Here is a 16998-nt window from a genome sequence, read left to right on the forward strand (position 1 = left end):
AGTTAATATTAAGGCTGTGAGAGGTTATAGACCTACAGTCAGTGTCCAGATTTCAGTTTCCATTTAACCCATCTGAACAATTGGCTACGTTAAAAGAGGATGATAGCAGTATTAGGCACTATACACATCCGACAGTCACAAGACATGAACTTCAAGTAGGCTCATGGCACGTCAAGGGAACAACGTGCCATGAGCCTACTTGAAGTTCATGTCTTGTGGCTGTCGGATGTGTATAGTGCCTAATACTGCTATCATCCTCTTTTAACGCTTCACCAAATCTTTCCCAAAAAGGACTTTTACTCTTTACTTTCAACTCTCCATTTCGCAGCTTTTCCCTTATCGAATTACACTCCGACATTGTTCTTTTTGCCTCCATGGATCGACGTTAACTTTTTCTGCCCGTTCCCAAAAGCATTTGGTGACCCTCTAAAAAGAAATCACACTGGACAGTTGAGGTAATTATGGACAAAGATACCTCTACAATTGCTCCAGAATTAAGATCATGGTCTTCATTAGAAACCAAGTGCCTGGTGGCATTGTGGTTGGATGCCTAAGTCCAATCGACATTAGATGACGCATATAGAAATAAATATATTTATGAAGAGATAGAATATCATCCCGAATGAGAGAAAAAAAAATGCTCTGCCGTTCCCATGTTCAATGCCAGTGCAAAATCAAATATACATAAACATTGTGCAGAAAGGCCAAGGACTGAAATAGCAGGAGTGGCAACGGGAAAACCCAATGCCCATTTTAGTCTGAGCTGGAAGCAGTATCGGATGACCATCCCCACCACGCACCGTTCATTCTGGACAGTGCTGTGGAGGATAGAGTTATTGAGCTGCTGAGTGCTTTAGAAACTTTTTTTGTAATGTGAAGAATAGTCTAATTCAGTTGCTAGATCAGATTTGAAAAAAGTAGGCGACAGTAATATTATAGCCTACAGTGGCTTGTCTATGGAAATGTTATCGAAGTCCACGCTGGCTAGATCTAAAGGTACAGGTGGAAAACTAAGCCTACACATTATACCTCGCCGTACACACGTGCCGTGACTCCATCATAGTCCGTCCCATGATCCCCAATACATTTGTAGTTCAGTATATCTAGATTAATAAAAGTGACAATGTTACTAAATTATCAATGATTTGGAGGAAATCAAACAGTCCTTTTTTCAGCATGTCATATTTTTGTTGCTTTGGTAAAAACCATTTAGGCCTATAAACCTACTAAATAAGAATCTGACCCCTGAAACACCATGCACTCCTTTTTGATTTTATTATATTCTGTGATTCTTTTAGCATTTTCCAGCCAAATCGCTAGCAATAGAGTGCAGAAGAGACGTAAAGGTGCATAGCTTTCTGTAAGCATGAGTGAGGCCACTTCCACGATTACAAATCATTCGGAATAAAACAATGATCGTGAGCTGATGTATTCCCACCATGTTCAGTACATACTGTATGAAGGCCTAGATGGCCTGGCAGTGAAGAAGAGTGAGGGCGAGAAGGATCAGTGGGATGAGAGAGTGTGAGGGTGTAAGAGGGGATGAGAGAGGGAGTGAAAGAGGTGAGTTCTATACCTGTCAAAGTCCCCATTGCAGAGTGCTCTGACTGCAATGGTGAATGACTGCCAAACTGGATTCAACGTATTTTTCACCACCTCTGTCTTATGGCAGATAGTAAACCTGCAGGAGAGAGTGAGGGGGTAGAGAGAGGAGAGAGAAGAGAGAAAATAGAGAGAGTTGGGCAGGAGTAAAGAAAGGAGACAGGAAAGAAGAGAAGACCAGAGGGGAAGAGAAAGGTAAGTGAAGAGAGACACAGACAAGGACAGAATATATCCGGTTAAAAGACAGACAATTCATAGTGTTGAAAACAGCAACTTCATGATAGCATCAGTGTATAATCTTTGTTTACTGACATCGCTGTCCAAACAAAGGTGTGTTTTGGCCTTCACTTTTACAATGACTCTCTCCTCCCTCACACAGGTGTGATACAATTTGCATATTGTTTTGATACTTGAGTGCCTTACCTAATGGGGACCGCACACCAACCCAGTATGTCCACCCACCACAATTCTGCTTGAGCAGATCTAGATTTGCACAATATTGTGTGTTCCCTCTTTTATCCTGAGCTGTGGGATTTACTTAATCTTGCCTCGTTGCCTTCGGTCCTTCGGCCATTAGAACAGCATGGTCCATTTAGCAGCATCCGCCAAGTGCTCATTTATATGTGTGTTTGTGTGTGTGCCGTGCCGCACACTAATTTGTCCCTCTCCTCTCTCCTACACAGACACTTTTAGCACATCTGTGCTGGCCACTATCCCCTCTTGTCACTTTAAGAAATGCCTGAATGAAGATAAGGGCTAAGAAGTGCAGGCTCTCTAAACCAGCAGCCCTTAAATGGTCTGACATTGCTCGCTGCAAGGGCCTCTGGGACAACAGAGTGCACTCTGGTAGCCTGTTAGGGGATTGGGAGGTGTTGCATAGCGCATTCTCTCTGGGTATGGCTCATGCACACACACACACACACACACGTACACACACGCTGGAAGCCTGTTAAGGAATGGGGAGGTGCTGTATAGTCCCTGGTGGGTTTGGCTCAGTCCTGCTGGTGTGTGTTTAATTTATTTATACAAAGACCTGTTCGCCTTCTGTGTGTTCTCTCTAATTGCATTCTCCACCGCAGCAATTCTCCACTGCATAATTTGTCACACTGTAGCGATACAGGAAACCAGTGTAATTGGTAATGGGGTCATTTTAGCAAGACATGGCACCCACCATTGTTCTGAAATAGTTTAGAAACGGATAAGATTAGCATTCCTGCAACATTATTTTGTTGGAATATAATTAGATTTCTGAGAAATTAAGCTAATGGACTTTTAATTTATAGGATTCATAGAATATTCAAGAAATATAGTACCTAACAAATGCTTTTCTAATAATGAGTAAGACATGAGGAATCCAAAGAAATTGTCAAAAGCCTCCCACAGACCTCCCAGACCCCACCCCACTCCCAACCCAACAAAGAGTATACAGTATCAGATCTCTATGTCTGACAAGTAGTATGGCGCTGCGGCTCGGAGTATTGTTTCTTCATCCTATGTAATGTATTCTCAGTGAATTTGGTAAAAAAAAAAGAAAGAAAACAGTGTTCAGAGAATTGTGTCATTAAAGTCATGTTTATGTCCCATCCTTTATGTCCATATTACCAGGTTATGACCACTAGGTGGTGTGGTTCCTGCTATTAGGTGATTTTTATTAATACCCCCCTCAATGTTAAAGGGATAGTTCACTGAAATTACACAATTACATATTGGTTTCCTTACCCTTTAAGCAGTCTATGGACAAGGTACTGGTAAAGTCAATGGTAACCTATTAGCATTTTTGCGTTTCATATCCACATTTTCTATAAGTAACATCATTGAGTTACACATTTGTTTTTTGATATTTTGGATGATTTGGACATGAAGCGTGAAAATGCTAACATAGGTACCATAACCAAAGCTTGGGTTGCTGTCATACCTTGTTTATAGACTGGGGATAAGTAAGGAAACTAATATGTAATTTTGTAATTCGGGTGAACTATCCCTTTAACAGGATCAGGATACAGAATCACAGAACACAGAGCCTTACGTTCCGTCTTCGTTGCTCCTGTAGAACACCATGAAAGGATCTGACTTGCCAAAGAAGTCCTTCTTGTCCAGTTTGTTGGCACAGAACTGCATCGTTGCACTGTCCTTTGGGGGTGCGGAGAGAGAGAGAGAGAGAGAGAGAGGGGGGGCAGAAAGAGAGAGAGAGAGAGAGAGGGCAGAAAGAGAGAGAGAGAGAGCGAGAGGGCAGAAAGAGAGAGAGAGAGAAGGCAGAAAGTGAGAGAGAGAGAGAGAGAGGGCAGAAAGAGAGAGAGAGAGGGCAGAAAGAGAGAGAGGGCAGAAAGAGAGGGCAGAAAGAGAAAGAGAGAGAGAGAGGGCAGAAAGAGAAAGAGAGGGCAGAAAGAGAAAGAGAGAGAGAGAGAGAGAGAGGGCAGAAAGAGAGAGGGCAGAAAGAGAGGGCAGAAAGAGAAAGAGAGAGAGAGAGAGGGCAGAAAGAGAAAGAGAGGGCAGAAAGAGAAAGAGAGAGAGAGAGAGAGAGGGCAGAAAGAGAGAGCGAGAGAGAGGGCAGAAAGAGAGAGCGAGAGAGAGAGAGGGCAGAAAGAGAGAGAGAGAGAGGGCAGAAAGAGAGAGAGAGGGCAGAAAGAGAGAGAGAGGGCAGAAAGAGAGAGAGAGAGAGAGAGAGAGAGAGAGAGAGCGAGAGAGAGAGAGAGAGAGAGAGAGAGAGAGAGAGAGAGAGAGAGAGAGAGAGAGAGAGAGAGAGAGAGAGAGAGAGAGAGAGAGAGAGAGGGCAGAAAGAGAGAGAGAGGGGCAGAAAGAGAGAGAGAGGGCAGAAAGAGAGAGAGAGAGAGAGAGAGAGAGAGAGAGAGAGAGCGAGAGAGAGAGAGAGAGCGAGAGAGAGAGAGAGAGAGGGGGCAGAAAGAGAGAGAGAGAATGAATAGAGAGCAAGAAAGAAAATATCTCAACTTAATGATTAAGTTGATTAATATTGTTGTTTGTGCTTCTTTTCCCTGTTTGTTGTAGTCACTCATCTGTTTGTGTCAAATAAAAGGCAAAATGCATTTTGCATTCTAATCAATTCACCACTACTGCCACAATTACAACCAAGCCACCTCCATCTCAGTGTGTGTGTTTGTGTGCGTCTATGTGTGTGCGTGTGTCCGTGTGCGAGAGCACACGTGTGCTTGTGTTTCATCTCTTGCAGTAGGATGAATATGAGAGCTCATTAGGGGTACACCGGGAGCTCTTGGGAGAAACAGAGCCACATAAATTCTACAGTAATGATGCACTACACACCAACCCTACTCATCACCATGTTCCAGAGAAGGACTGTGTCCCAGAAGGCACCCTATTCCCTACATAGTGCACAGGAATAGGGTGCCATTTGGGATGCAGACGAGATGATGTTACAACCTCTAACTCCCTGGTGCCTAGGTCAATCTCTGATGGTTGTGTGGGGGGGGGGCGGGGCATGCTCTCCAACCAGTCAGTAATCCCCAGTCGAACCAGAGGAGTAAAACTCCTCAGATCAGACAGTCCCACTAACGTCCTCTCAGACACTGTGCCTGATCGTTGACCATCACTAATGATGGTCAGACAAATAGCCTCCGCTGCCATAGCACTCTCTCTCCTGCTCTTCCATCGTCGCTGATGTAGACCTATCTGTTAATTACAAATTCAATTACTATATCACCGAAAAGTTATTAGCTAAAACATTCCAAGACAATGACAATCCATTTAAGGAGAAGTTTACTTTTATACAACCAAATCTTTATTTTAGAGAAACTTTCCCCACTCGTGATACACTTCCTCATTGCTCATTCTGCAGTACAGGGGGTGCGGATAAAAACACCAAATAGAAATTGCAAAGCTCTCACAGTATAGTGATGTAGGGTCTTTAGATGTTCATTCTGAACTTTATCTGCAACGTTACAGTGCATTCGGAAGGTATTTAGACTCCGTGACTTGTTCCACATTGTTACATTAGCCTTATTCTAAAATTGTTAGTTCCATTCAATCTACAAACAATACCCCATAATGACGAAGCAAAAACAGCTTTTTAGAAATTGAATAACAAAACCCCCCCCAAAAATATCACATTTACATAAGCATTCAGACCCTTTACTCAGTACTTTGTTGAAGCACCTTTGGCAGCGATTACAGCCTTGAGTCTTCTTGGGTATGATGCTACAAGCTTGGCACGCCTGTATTTGGGGAGTTTCTCCCATTCTTCTCTGCAGATCCTCTCAAGGTCTGTCAGGTTTGATGTGGAGTGTCGCTGCACAGCTATTTTCAGGTCTCTCCAGAGATGTTCGATCGGGTTCAAGTTCGGGCTCTGGCTGGGCCACTCAAGGACATTGAGACTTGTCCCGAAGCCACTCCTGCATTGTCTTGGCTGTGTTGGTCATTGTCCTGTTGGAAGGTGAACCGTCGCCCCAGTCCGAGGTCCTGAGCGCTCTGGAGCAGGTTGTCATCAAGGATCTCTTTGTACTTTGCTCCATTCATCTTCGCCTTGATCCTGGCTAGTCTCCCAGTCCCTGCAGCTGAAAAACATCCCCACAGCATGATGCTGCCACCACCGTAGGGATGGCGCCAGGTTTTCTCCAGACGTGACGCTTGGTATTCAGGCCAAAGAGTTCAATCTTGGTTTCATCAGACCAGAGAATCTTGTTTCTCAAGGTCTGAGTGTATTTAGGTGCTTTTAGCAAACTCCAAGCAGGCTGTCATGTGCCTTTTACTGAGGAGTGGCTTCCGTCTGGCCACTCTACCATAAAGGCCTGATTGGTGGAGTGCTGCAGAGATGGTTGTCCTTCTGGAAGGTGCTCCCATCTCCACAGAGGAACTCTATAGCTCTGTCAGAGTGACCATCGGGTTCTTGGTCACCTCACAGACCAAGGCCCTTCTCCCAGATTGCTCAGTTTGGCCAGGCAGCCAGCACTAGGAAAAGACTTGTGGTTCCAAACTTCTTCCATTTAAGAATGACAGGCCACTGTGTTCTTGGGGACCTTCAATGCTGCAGACATTTTTTGGTACCCTTCCCCAGATCTGTGACTCGACACAATCCTGTCTTGGAGATCTACGGACAATTCCTTTGACCTCATGGCTTGGTTTTTGCTCTGACATGCACTGTCAACTGTGGGACCTAATATAGACAAGTGTGTGCCATTCCAAATCATTTCCAAACAATTGAATTTACCACAGGTGGACGCCAATCAAGTTGTAGAAACGTCTCAAGGATGATCAATAGAAACAGGATGCACCTGAGCTCAATTTCGAGTCTCATAGCAAAGGGACTGCATTTAAAAACTTGTTTTCGGTTCGTCATTATGGGGTATTGTGTGTAGATTGATGAGGGAAAAAACTAATGTAATCCATTTTAGAATAAGGGTTTAACATAACAAAATGTGGAAAAAGTCAACGGGTCTGAATCCTTTCTGAAGGCACTGTATATTCCATTTTGTTGCAACTCGAGCTAAACATCTGTCCATTCTAGCAGCAGGCTACACGGAGAATGGAACAGCTGGATAGGGAAGTTGCACTCGAGTTGCACAAAATGGGATATAACATTGTGGATAAAGTTTGGAATCACACCATTTCATGTGTACAACATCTAAAGACCTGCATCACTACAATGAGAGCGTTTCCAGTTCTAAAATTGTGTATTTGGGTACAGAACGAGGATGAGGAAGTGTATCGCTGGTTGGGGTAAGTTTCTCAAGAACAAGTGAAATTACAAGAAAAATTATGTCTGGACACTTCTATAAATCATGCCATTTACATCCAAAATACAGAATTGGTTGTAAAAAAGCTAACTTCTCCTTTAACTTCATCGGGGTAGGGGGCAGCATTTTGACGTCCGGATGAAGAAGGTGCCCAGAGTAAACTGCCTGCTACTCAGTCCCAGAAGCTAGGATACGCATAGTATTAGTAGATTTGGATAGAAAACACTCTGAAGTTTCTAAAACTGTTTGAATCATGTCTGTGAGTATAACAGAACTCATATGGCAGGCAAAAACCCGAGAAAAAATCCAACCAGGAAGTGCGGAAATCTGAGGTTTGTAGTTTTTCAAGTGATTCCCTATCCAGCATACAGTGTCAATGGGGTCATTTTACACTTCCTACGGCTTCCACTAGATGTCAACAGTCTTTAGAACGTTGTTTCATGCTTCTACTGTGAATGGGGAGAGAATAAGAGTCATTGGAATCAGATGACTGAGAAAATGACATGAGCTCAGTGGTGAGCGCTACCGTAAGAGTTAGCTGTGTTCCTTTTCTTTTTTGAAGACAAAGGAATCGTCCGGTTGGAATATTATGGAAGATTTATGATAAAAACATCCTAAAGATTGATTCTATACATCATTTGACATGTTTCTACAAACTGTAATATAACTTTTTGGACTATTCGTCTGAACTAACTGCGCGAGCACAGTGGATTTGGATTACTCGACTGAATGCGCAAACAAAAAGGAGGTATTTGGACATAAAGGATGGACTTTATCGAAACAAATGAACATTTATTGTGGAACTGGGATTCCTGGGAGTGCATTCCGATGAAGCTCATCAAAGGTAAGTCAATATTTATAATGCTATTTCTGAGTTTTGTTGACTCCACAAAATGGCGGGTTTGGTTTTGTGACTGAGCGCCGTACTCAGATTATTTCAAAGTTTGCTTTCGCTGTAAAGCTTTTTTGAAATCTGACACAGCGGTTGCATTAAGGAGAAGTGTATCTATAATTCTTTGAATAAGAGTTGAATATTTTATCAACGTTTATGATGAGTATTTCTGTAAATTGATGTGCTCATTCACCGGAAGTTTTGGGAGGCAAAACATTTCTGAACATTACACGCCAATGTAAAATGGGGTTTTTGGATATAAATATGAACTTTATCGAGCAAAACATACATGTATTGTGTAACATGAAGTCCTATGAGTGCCATCTGATGAAGATCATCAAAGGTTAGTGATTCATTTTAGCTGTATTTCTGGTTTTTGTGACGCCTCTCCTTGCTTGGAAAATGGATGTGTGGTTTTTCTTGTCTCGGCGCTGTCCTAACATAATCTAATGTTATGCTTTCGCCGTAAAGCCTTTTTGAAATCGGACGCTAGCGTCCCACATACCCCAGAGAGGTTTTAAGAATGTAAATTAGCAGTAAGACTTGAATAATTCAAGCGTTATTCTAAATTACTGTTGTTGTCTGTCTAACTTTGTCTCTCTCTCTGGGGACCATTATGTTTGTTTGCTTCAGACACTCTGAAGAAGCTATGGCCTGAGTCCCAAATGGCACCCTATTCCCTAAACAGTGCACAGTGCACCCAATGGGCACCGGTCAAAAGTGGTGCACTATGTAGGGAATAGTGTGCCATTTGGGACACAGTGCAAAAAAAAAAAGAGCCATTATTCTGTACGAGCTCCTTATAAATCAGCCCGGGCAGAGTTTGTAGCTGGCTAATCTTACCATGGGAGTACAGATTTAATAGCTTTGTTATCTAAAGAGCTGAAGTGCCAGCAGACAGCCAAGGCAGTGGGCATCAGGAAGATAAACACCTCTCCTGTTGTTGTTGGAGGGCCTGAGGCTGCTAATGGCTTTTTAATGTTGAAGCAGATCTGCTTTGTGTGAGTGTGATGGTTTGTGTTTGGGTGAGAGGGAGAGGGAGAACGTGTGTGTGTCGCTGTGCATGGTTTGTGTGTGTGTCTGTCCTAGGTCCTGTCTCATTATCACTCCCAGTCAAACTTAGACTGCAGGCTGTGTTCAGTGAGTACAAACACACTCCTCTCCACGGTGGCCCGACGTTTGAAATCACTAAAATACTATTTAACGGAATGTTTCTACCATTCATCTATTCTCCTAGGTATGGGTCTCAAACTTGTAAAACACGTCAACAAAACATTTATACAAATAAATTAGTGACATTCATGATGTTCTGGGTCAAGAAACAAGATGCTTGTGTAACAGTATAGCTTCCGTCCCTCTCCTCACCCCAACCTGGGCTTGAACCAGGGACCCTCTGTACACATCAACAACTGACACCCCACGAAGCATCGTTACCCATCGCGCCACAAAATCCGTGGCCCTTGCACAGTAAGGGGAACAACTACTTCAGGTCTCAGAGCGAGTGACGTCACCCGATTGAAACGCTATTAGCGCGCACCACCGCTAACTAACTAGCCATTTCACATCGGTTACCCTTGCTGCACAGGAATGGGGCAACCATGCTGATCAGAGGCTGAGCAACACTGATCTGAAGTTGAGCTAAAACTGATTTTGACAAATTATGATTTACGACTTCGGACACCGACGATCTGGAGGATTTGTGACTATTTACATGCATCAAACATTTGGCTCTATCTTTTATCAACCCTGGGAAAAGAGCATCTGAAAGAGGACATTCTCTGCAACATTTAGATAAGGAAAACTGTACTTACTGTACTGTATATGTTTACTGTACATACTGTAAAAGAACCTAGTGACAAATTCCGCTACTTCTCAGGCTGCCTTTGGGGAGTTTTGACACCAAGGGTTTGTATGTTTCTGATAGCATTTAGCGACTTTTCCCACTGAATTCTGCCGCGAACGAGCGTGGGAAAAGCTGTCTGCAACAGAAGTCACAGCGAAGTCACAGCAATGTCACAGCATGAGTGGAGGGGGTGGGAGATGGGACAAAAACGCTATGACGGGTACTGCAGCTGTGCCGCAGCAAGACAAATTGGTGGTGTGACATTGTCATGGCAATGGCAAAACGTCATCTAGCGACTTCTAGCAACAAATCAAGGCGCCAATAGCGATGCTGACTGAGGAATAGTTGGCAACATTGAACGCCTCGTCAAAGAGATCGCATTTATTCTGGGAGACCGCAAAATAGAACTTCTATATTCAAGACAGGAGAAGTGAATTGTTTCAGATGATAATAAAACACTTTTCTTTTAGTTACTTTTTTCTCAACTTGTTTCTAATCCTTTCTAGCTCGACAAACTAGATTACACAGAGTAGCTAGCTAGCAAGCCAAATAGCTTTGAAGCCATTATTGTGCATCTTCCATTATTTAACTATGTAAGTGGTACATGTTTTACTTCTGTAAACAGGGCAGAGGAAAGCAACATTCACCACCACAGAAATGCTGTTTAGATTGATATTCATACTGAATTAAGCACTCAAGGGACCTCATGGGCACCATTACCTTTTCACTTAATTTAAGGATACATTTTACCTTATTATGCTTTGTGCAACTGCTTTAAATGTAAGGACATGTTAATGGAAAAAGGGGAAAATGTACATAAGATGTTTTATGCATTATCTACAGAATAGGGTGCCATTTGGGACGGAGTCTGTATCTTCCCTATGGAGCGATTAAAATCGACTCAGTCCATTCTAAAATAAATATAAGAGAACGGATTTTCACATTGTCTATACATTCTACTTCTATGGTTTGACTTAACATGGTCACCACTCCCTCTAGCTCCTCTGTCATCTCCATACCCACTATACTGCTTATTTTTGTTCATAGTGCTTTGTTTTTTCAGATCAGCAGTAATACAGTTGAAAAGGGAATTTGGAAGGTCACTCAGGGCAACAGAGACACCATCTTAGATTGTTGAATACAGGTACCATTCTTTGGTGGAGGGAGCACTGAGAACTAGCAATGTCCGGCTACTAACTCAGACTAGCATTAGCGCCTTTGCATTCTCATTGGGAACAATGTTTAAACTAGTGCTAGTGTTGGTCAGTGTTAGCGCAACAGCACTCCCATTTGGATCAATGTCAGGATAGCATTAGCGCCTTAGTTTAACATTGTTCCAAATGGGAATGATATCACTAAGGTTGGTCAAAAGTTTGGACACACCTACTCATTCAAGGGTTTTTCTTTATTTTTACTATTTTCTGCATATTATAATAATAGTGAAGATATCAAAACTATGAAACAACACATATGGAATCATGTAGTAAACCCCAAAAAACATCTGGTTTGCCCTTAGTGGGACTATCATTTGTTTTCAACAGGACAATGACCCAAAACACACCTCCAGGCTGTGTAAGGGCTATTTGACCAATGAGATGGATTGCTGCATCAGATGACCTGGCCTCCACAATCACCTCACCTCAACCCAATTGAGATGGTTTGGGTTGCGTTGGACCACATAGGGAAGGAAAAGCAGCCAACAAGTGCTCAACTCAGCATATGTGGGAACTCCTTCAAGACTATTGGAAAAGCATTCCTCATGAAGCTGGTTGAGAGAATGCCAAGAGTGTGCAAAGCTGTCATCAAGGCTACTTTTAAGAATCTCAAATATAAAATATAGTTTAATTTGTTTAACACTTTTTTGGTTACTACATGATTCCATATGTGTTATTTCATAGTTTTGATGTCTTCACTATTATTCTACAATGTAGAAAATAGTAAAAAATTAAGAAAAACCCGTGAATGAGTAGGTGTGTCCAAACTTTTGACTGGTACTGTAAGGCATGACGTATTTGACGAATATCCACAGATCAGATTTGTTGAATGTGCGCCAATCCCGCATCCTTCTGCAATCCCCCAGAGTCTGCTTTCCATTGACATCTTTGCCATATCTACTGTATGATGGTATAAAAGGTCAGCCATTTTGGTAAAGGAGTTGGTCAACCATGGTTTGCCAGTGCTGTGATTAAGATATTGTGTAAAACAATGAATTTGAAGATTATCTGCACTGTACGTTTGTTAGCTAGCTAGCTAGACGTTTTAGAGGAATGATTACCAACATCACATTCAAACAATGCAGTCAATCCCCAGACATACATACACTGGCTGAAATCAGTTTATGATAGGATTTAGACAAATTGCAGGGGACTTTCTGGGAATAACCTTTTCCGTTTTTTCGTTGCTGCAGTCATGGCAGCTGCTTCACATTACAGGCAACAAATAGAACAAGGAGCCAGTTATACAAATATTTGCTACTGGTACATAAAAAGTAATTCTCCAGTAAAACATAAACAAAAGGTCTTTCTTCGAAACTAAGCTAAAGCTGTTTTTATAGCCACATTGGCTAGCTAGCAAAATGAAATAATTTCTATATTCTGGAGACAGTGGAAACACAATGTGAGCTAGCCAACCAAGGCCAGCCCATCCCGGGTTGACTTCAAAGTGCGAGCCGAATTTGAACAAAGAGGTACGCTACAACAGGACTTGCTCTTGGTTTGCGCCATTTCTATTGAAAAAAAATTCCCTTACTTTCCCAAAAAACAGATGTTCCAACCTGTAAATGAGAGAGAGGCCTATTAGACTGGTTTTCAGGGCTGCCAACTTTTGAAGAATGTTTGGAGTGAGATTTTCTATGTGAATTTCATTCCATGACACAACTGCTGGACTTGACGTCCCCCCCCCCCAGGACTATTTTACTTTTTTAAAGCTAATTTCTTGCAATTCTACGTGTTTTGACATGGCTTAGGCCAGGGTAAAACATTTTTTTTTATGATAATAAATAAATAAAACACAGGACAGGTGTATTCACGATGCCTTACATTAAATGAACACTCAAAATTTGATGACTTTGTTACTTTGAGATTTTTGGGGGGGCATTACATTTAAAGTATGCTAATATTTTAAATATTTTTTTAGGTGGTTTGACACTTTATTCAGATAGTAATGAGATCGGGAGACAGGGAAATGCTAGAAACAGTGGAAGGTTGGAAGCAGGGATTGAGCCTTGTTGTGTTATCACTAAAGCAAGGCTCTGCACAGGATCTTTTAATATTAATGGTTGAGGGCAGTCGGTAACTAATTCATAGATCGCAGTCTCCTTGTCCATAGACTGCTTTCAAGGTAAGGACACAAACATTTTGTAATTTGGGCAATGTCGCAAATTTAAAACAGGGCTAATTTCACATAAATCACCCAACCTTGAAGAAAAATGGAATGAATATCAGTATTCAGGTGGTTTATTCCTACTAGTTGAAGATCCTGGCCATGATCTTACTCTACATAGGAAAAAATATGATGCGTTTATGAGTTGAGTCCCCCTACCATCTCTGCCTAGCATGTGCACAATAGTAAAATCACAATGTATTTTTGATTCCTGGAGCATTTCATGTCCATTGCTTATTTCTATGACTTATTTAAAACATTCCATGAATCACTGCAAAAATACGTCGCCTCGTATAACTCATTTTCAAAAGACACAAGGAGGCATGTCAGATTTCAAATATGTGATTACATGGGCAAAATTGGGAAGAAGTGTAATAATAAAATAAGTGTGGTGAATAACAGTAGTTTTCTTGCTGCCAAGCACAGTAACTACCCTATATTTTAGCCCATTGTTAAGAATGAGAGTTGTTCCTCTGATCAGGCTAAATAAAGTAAATAGATAATAAAAATCTCTTGAAGACAAGATGCCATAAATCTGCCCTCACACCCTAACTCAATTATTTTCTAGAATAAAACGTACAATTTTGGGTTTACAATGTTTGACAAAATTATTTTAATAGTTACAAATCAAGTCACCCTACCAAACTTCCCTGCTAAAACATACTGTAGGTCTGTCTGCTGGCTTTTCATTGTCACAGCCTAAATGCCAATCAACAAACAAGGGGACTAATGCAAGTGTGGATTAAATCGACTTTAGTACATGCTGTCAAAAGGCTGCATTCTGCAATAGGGACGGGAGTAACATCAACCTAATTTTGTTGCCAACATTGTACAAAAAACAGTGCTGTGGCAAGACACGACAATGATAGAGGCTCTGCATGTGATGTACAATTGTAGGCGCAGACGCTCGAACTTCAAAACGATTTGGAGCACAGTTGAAAAGAATGCGCAGACAATACAATGGACTAATTAGAAAAATAAAAGCAGTACTTTTCAATGTGTGAGATATGAGGTATGCATTGAGAGTGTGACAAGATGGTCAAATGTGTGTGTCTCACGGCCAATGTGTGAGAGTTGGCAGCACCGGGTTGGATTTATCCCTGACCACAAAACAGTTTCTGTCATTTTCTGCCCATTCTGGAACTTTTAGGGTTTATGCCATAGCCCTCTAGTAATTTAGTAGGATCTCTATGGCTGTTGCAGCCTCATTAAGGAGCTGTGACACTTCCATGACACGTACAGTGCCTTGAAAAAATATTCATCCCCTTTTGCGTTTTTCCTATTTTGTTGCATTACAACCTGTAATTTAAATTGATATTTATTTGGATTTCATGTAATGGCCATGCACACAATAATCCAAATTGGTGAAGTGAAATTCAAAAAATAACTTTATAACTTTAAAATTATAAAAAATAAAAAATGGAAAAGTGGTGTGTGCATATGTATTCACCCCCTTTGCTATGAAGCCCCTAAATAAGATCTGGAGCCACCAATTACCTTCAGAAGTCACATAATTAGTTAGATTGAGCACAAGTGGACTTTATTTAAGTGTCACATGATCTGTCACATGATCTCAGTGTATATATACACCTGTTCTGAAAGACCCGAGTCTGCAACACCACTAAGCAAGGGGCACCACCAAGCAAGTGGCACCATGAAGACCAATGAGCTCTCCAAACAGGTCAGGGTCAAAGTTGTGGAGAAGTACAGATCAGAGTTGGGTTATAAAAAAATATCCAAAACTATGAACATCCCACAGAGCACCATTAAATCCGTGATACATTTTTTTAAAGAATATGGCACCACAACAAACCTGCCAAGAGAGGGCCGCCCACCAAAACTCACAGACCAGGCAAGGAGGGCATTAATCAGAGAGGCAACAAAGAGACCAAAGATAACCCTGAAGGAGCTGCAAAGCTCCACATTGGAGATTGGAGTATCTGGCCATAGGACCACTTTAAGCCATACACTCCACAGAGCTGGGCTTTACAGAAAAGTGGCCAGAAAAAAGCAATTGCTTAAAGAAAAAAATAAAGGCATGTGGGAGACTCCCCAAATATATGGAAGAAGGTACTCTGGTCAGGTGAGACAAAAATTGAGCTTTTTGGCCATCAAGGAAAACGCTATGTCTGGCGCAAACCCAACACCTTTCATCACCCCAAGAATACTATCCCCACAGTGAAGCATGGTGGTGGCAGCATCATGCTGTGGGAATGTTTTTCATCGGCAGGGACTGGGAAACTGGTCAGAATTTAAGGATTGATGGATGGCGCTAAATACAGGGAAATTCTTGAGGGAAACCTGTTTCAGTCTTCCAGAGATTTGAGACTGGGACAGAGGTTCACCTTCCAGCAGGACAATGACCCTAAGCATACTGCTAAAGCAACGCTCGAGTGGTTTAAGGGGAAACATTTAAATGTCTTGGAATGGCATAGTCAAAGCCGAGACCTCAATCCAATTGAGGATCTGTGGTATGACTTAAAGATTGCTGAACACCAGCGGAACCCATCCAACTTGAAGGAGCTGGAGCAGTTTTGCCTTGAAGAATGGGCAGAAATCCCAGTGGCCTGATGTGCCAAGCTTTTAGAGACATACCCCAAGAGACTTGCAGCTGTAATTGCTGCAAAAGGTGGCTCTACAAAGTATTGACTTGGGGGGGGAGTCATTTCAGTTTTTTGTCTTATTTGTTTGTTTCACAATAAAAAATATTTTGCATCTTCAAAGTGGTAGGCATGTTGTGTAAATTAAATTATAACCCCCCCCCCCAAAACAAAATTTGAATTCTAGGTTGTAAGGCAACAAAATAGGACAAATGCCAAGGGGGGTGAACACACAGGAGGTAGAGGAGAATGACGGAGAGAGTGAGATCTGAAAAGCTTGGTATTGTGAATGCTGGGTATCTTAATGTCATGTCTGTGGTGGTGAAGAGGAGAGGGAATGGGATGAAGAAAGGTTTGGTAATGTAGAAGGCAGCAGGGTGGTGGTGATGAATGAAGAAAGGGTTGGTAGAAAAAGAAGGGGACAGGGTGGGTGGTGGTGGTGGTGTAGAGGAGAGAGAAGGGAATGAATATAGGCTTTTTAGAGAAATAAGGGAACAGGGTGGGTGGTGGTGGTAAGTTGGAATGCAAGGAGAGATAGGCAGGAAGGACAGAAGGGATGCAAGTCCTCTGCTAGTTCTATATCTGCTGCTTTAATGGAGGGAGGCATGAAAGACACATGGACCAGAGTGAGAGAGAAATAGAGAGAGAGAATATAGAAAGACATTGTGGTTCATTTAGAGCCCCTGTTGAAGGAAGAGGCTGGGGAAGGAGGAGAGAAGGATGAGAGAAACATGATAAGAAATCCCTGTGTTAGTTTGTTTGGTGCCACATGGGGTTACTATAGGGGGTATGTATATTGTGCATATGTTTGTAAATGTGTGTGTTTGGAGAGTGTGTGTGCATGCATTGCTGTGTTTGTGTACGTGAGTGTGTGTGTGGTCTCTCTCACTGTACCGGCTTTGTTACTGTACATATTGCTAGTCAGTGACTAGTCTACTGGTCCTTTTAACAGCTGTACTGTAACGTTATTGTCCCCCA

General features: G+C 42.0%; 1 protein-coding gene across 2 annotated transcripts in view; it reads right to left on the minus strand.

The window, feature by feature from the left end:
• The window catches only part of LOC106582685 (copine-5), a 197002-nt gene that overhangs the window by 53209 nt on the left and 126795 nt on the right, over positions 1 to 16998 (minus strand). For both annotated transcript variants that reach the window (XM_014165982.2, XM_014165981.2), the window contains 2 exons: positions 3629 to 3732; positions 1577 to 1681 (listed from right to left, as the gene is read on the minus strand). In XM_014165982.2, the coding sequence (XP_014021457.1) occupies positions 1577 to 1681; positions 3629 to 3732 (209 nt within the window). The remainder of the gene's footprint in view (positions 1 to 1576; positions 1682 to 3628; positions 3733 to 16998) is intronic.

The sequence above is a fragment of the Salmo salar genome, chromosome ssa22 (genome assembly GCF_905237065.1).
Source record: "Salmo salar chromosome ssa22, Ssal_v3.1, whole genome shotgun sequence".
Taxonomy (NCBI): domain Eukaryota; kingdom Metazoa; phylum Chordata; class Actinopteri; order Salmoniformes; family Salmonidae; genus Salmo; species Salmo salar.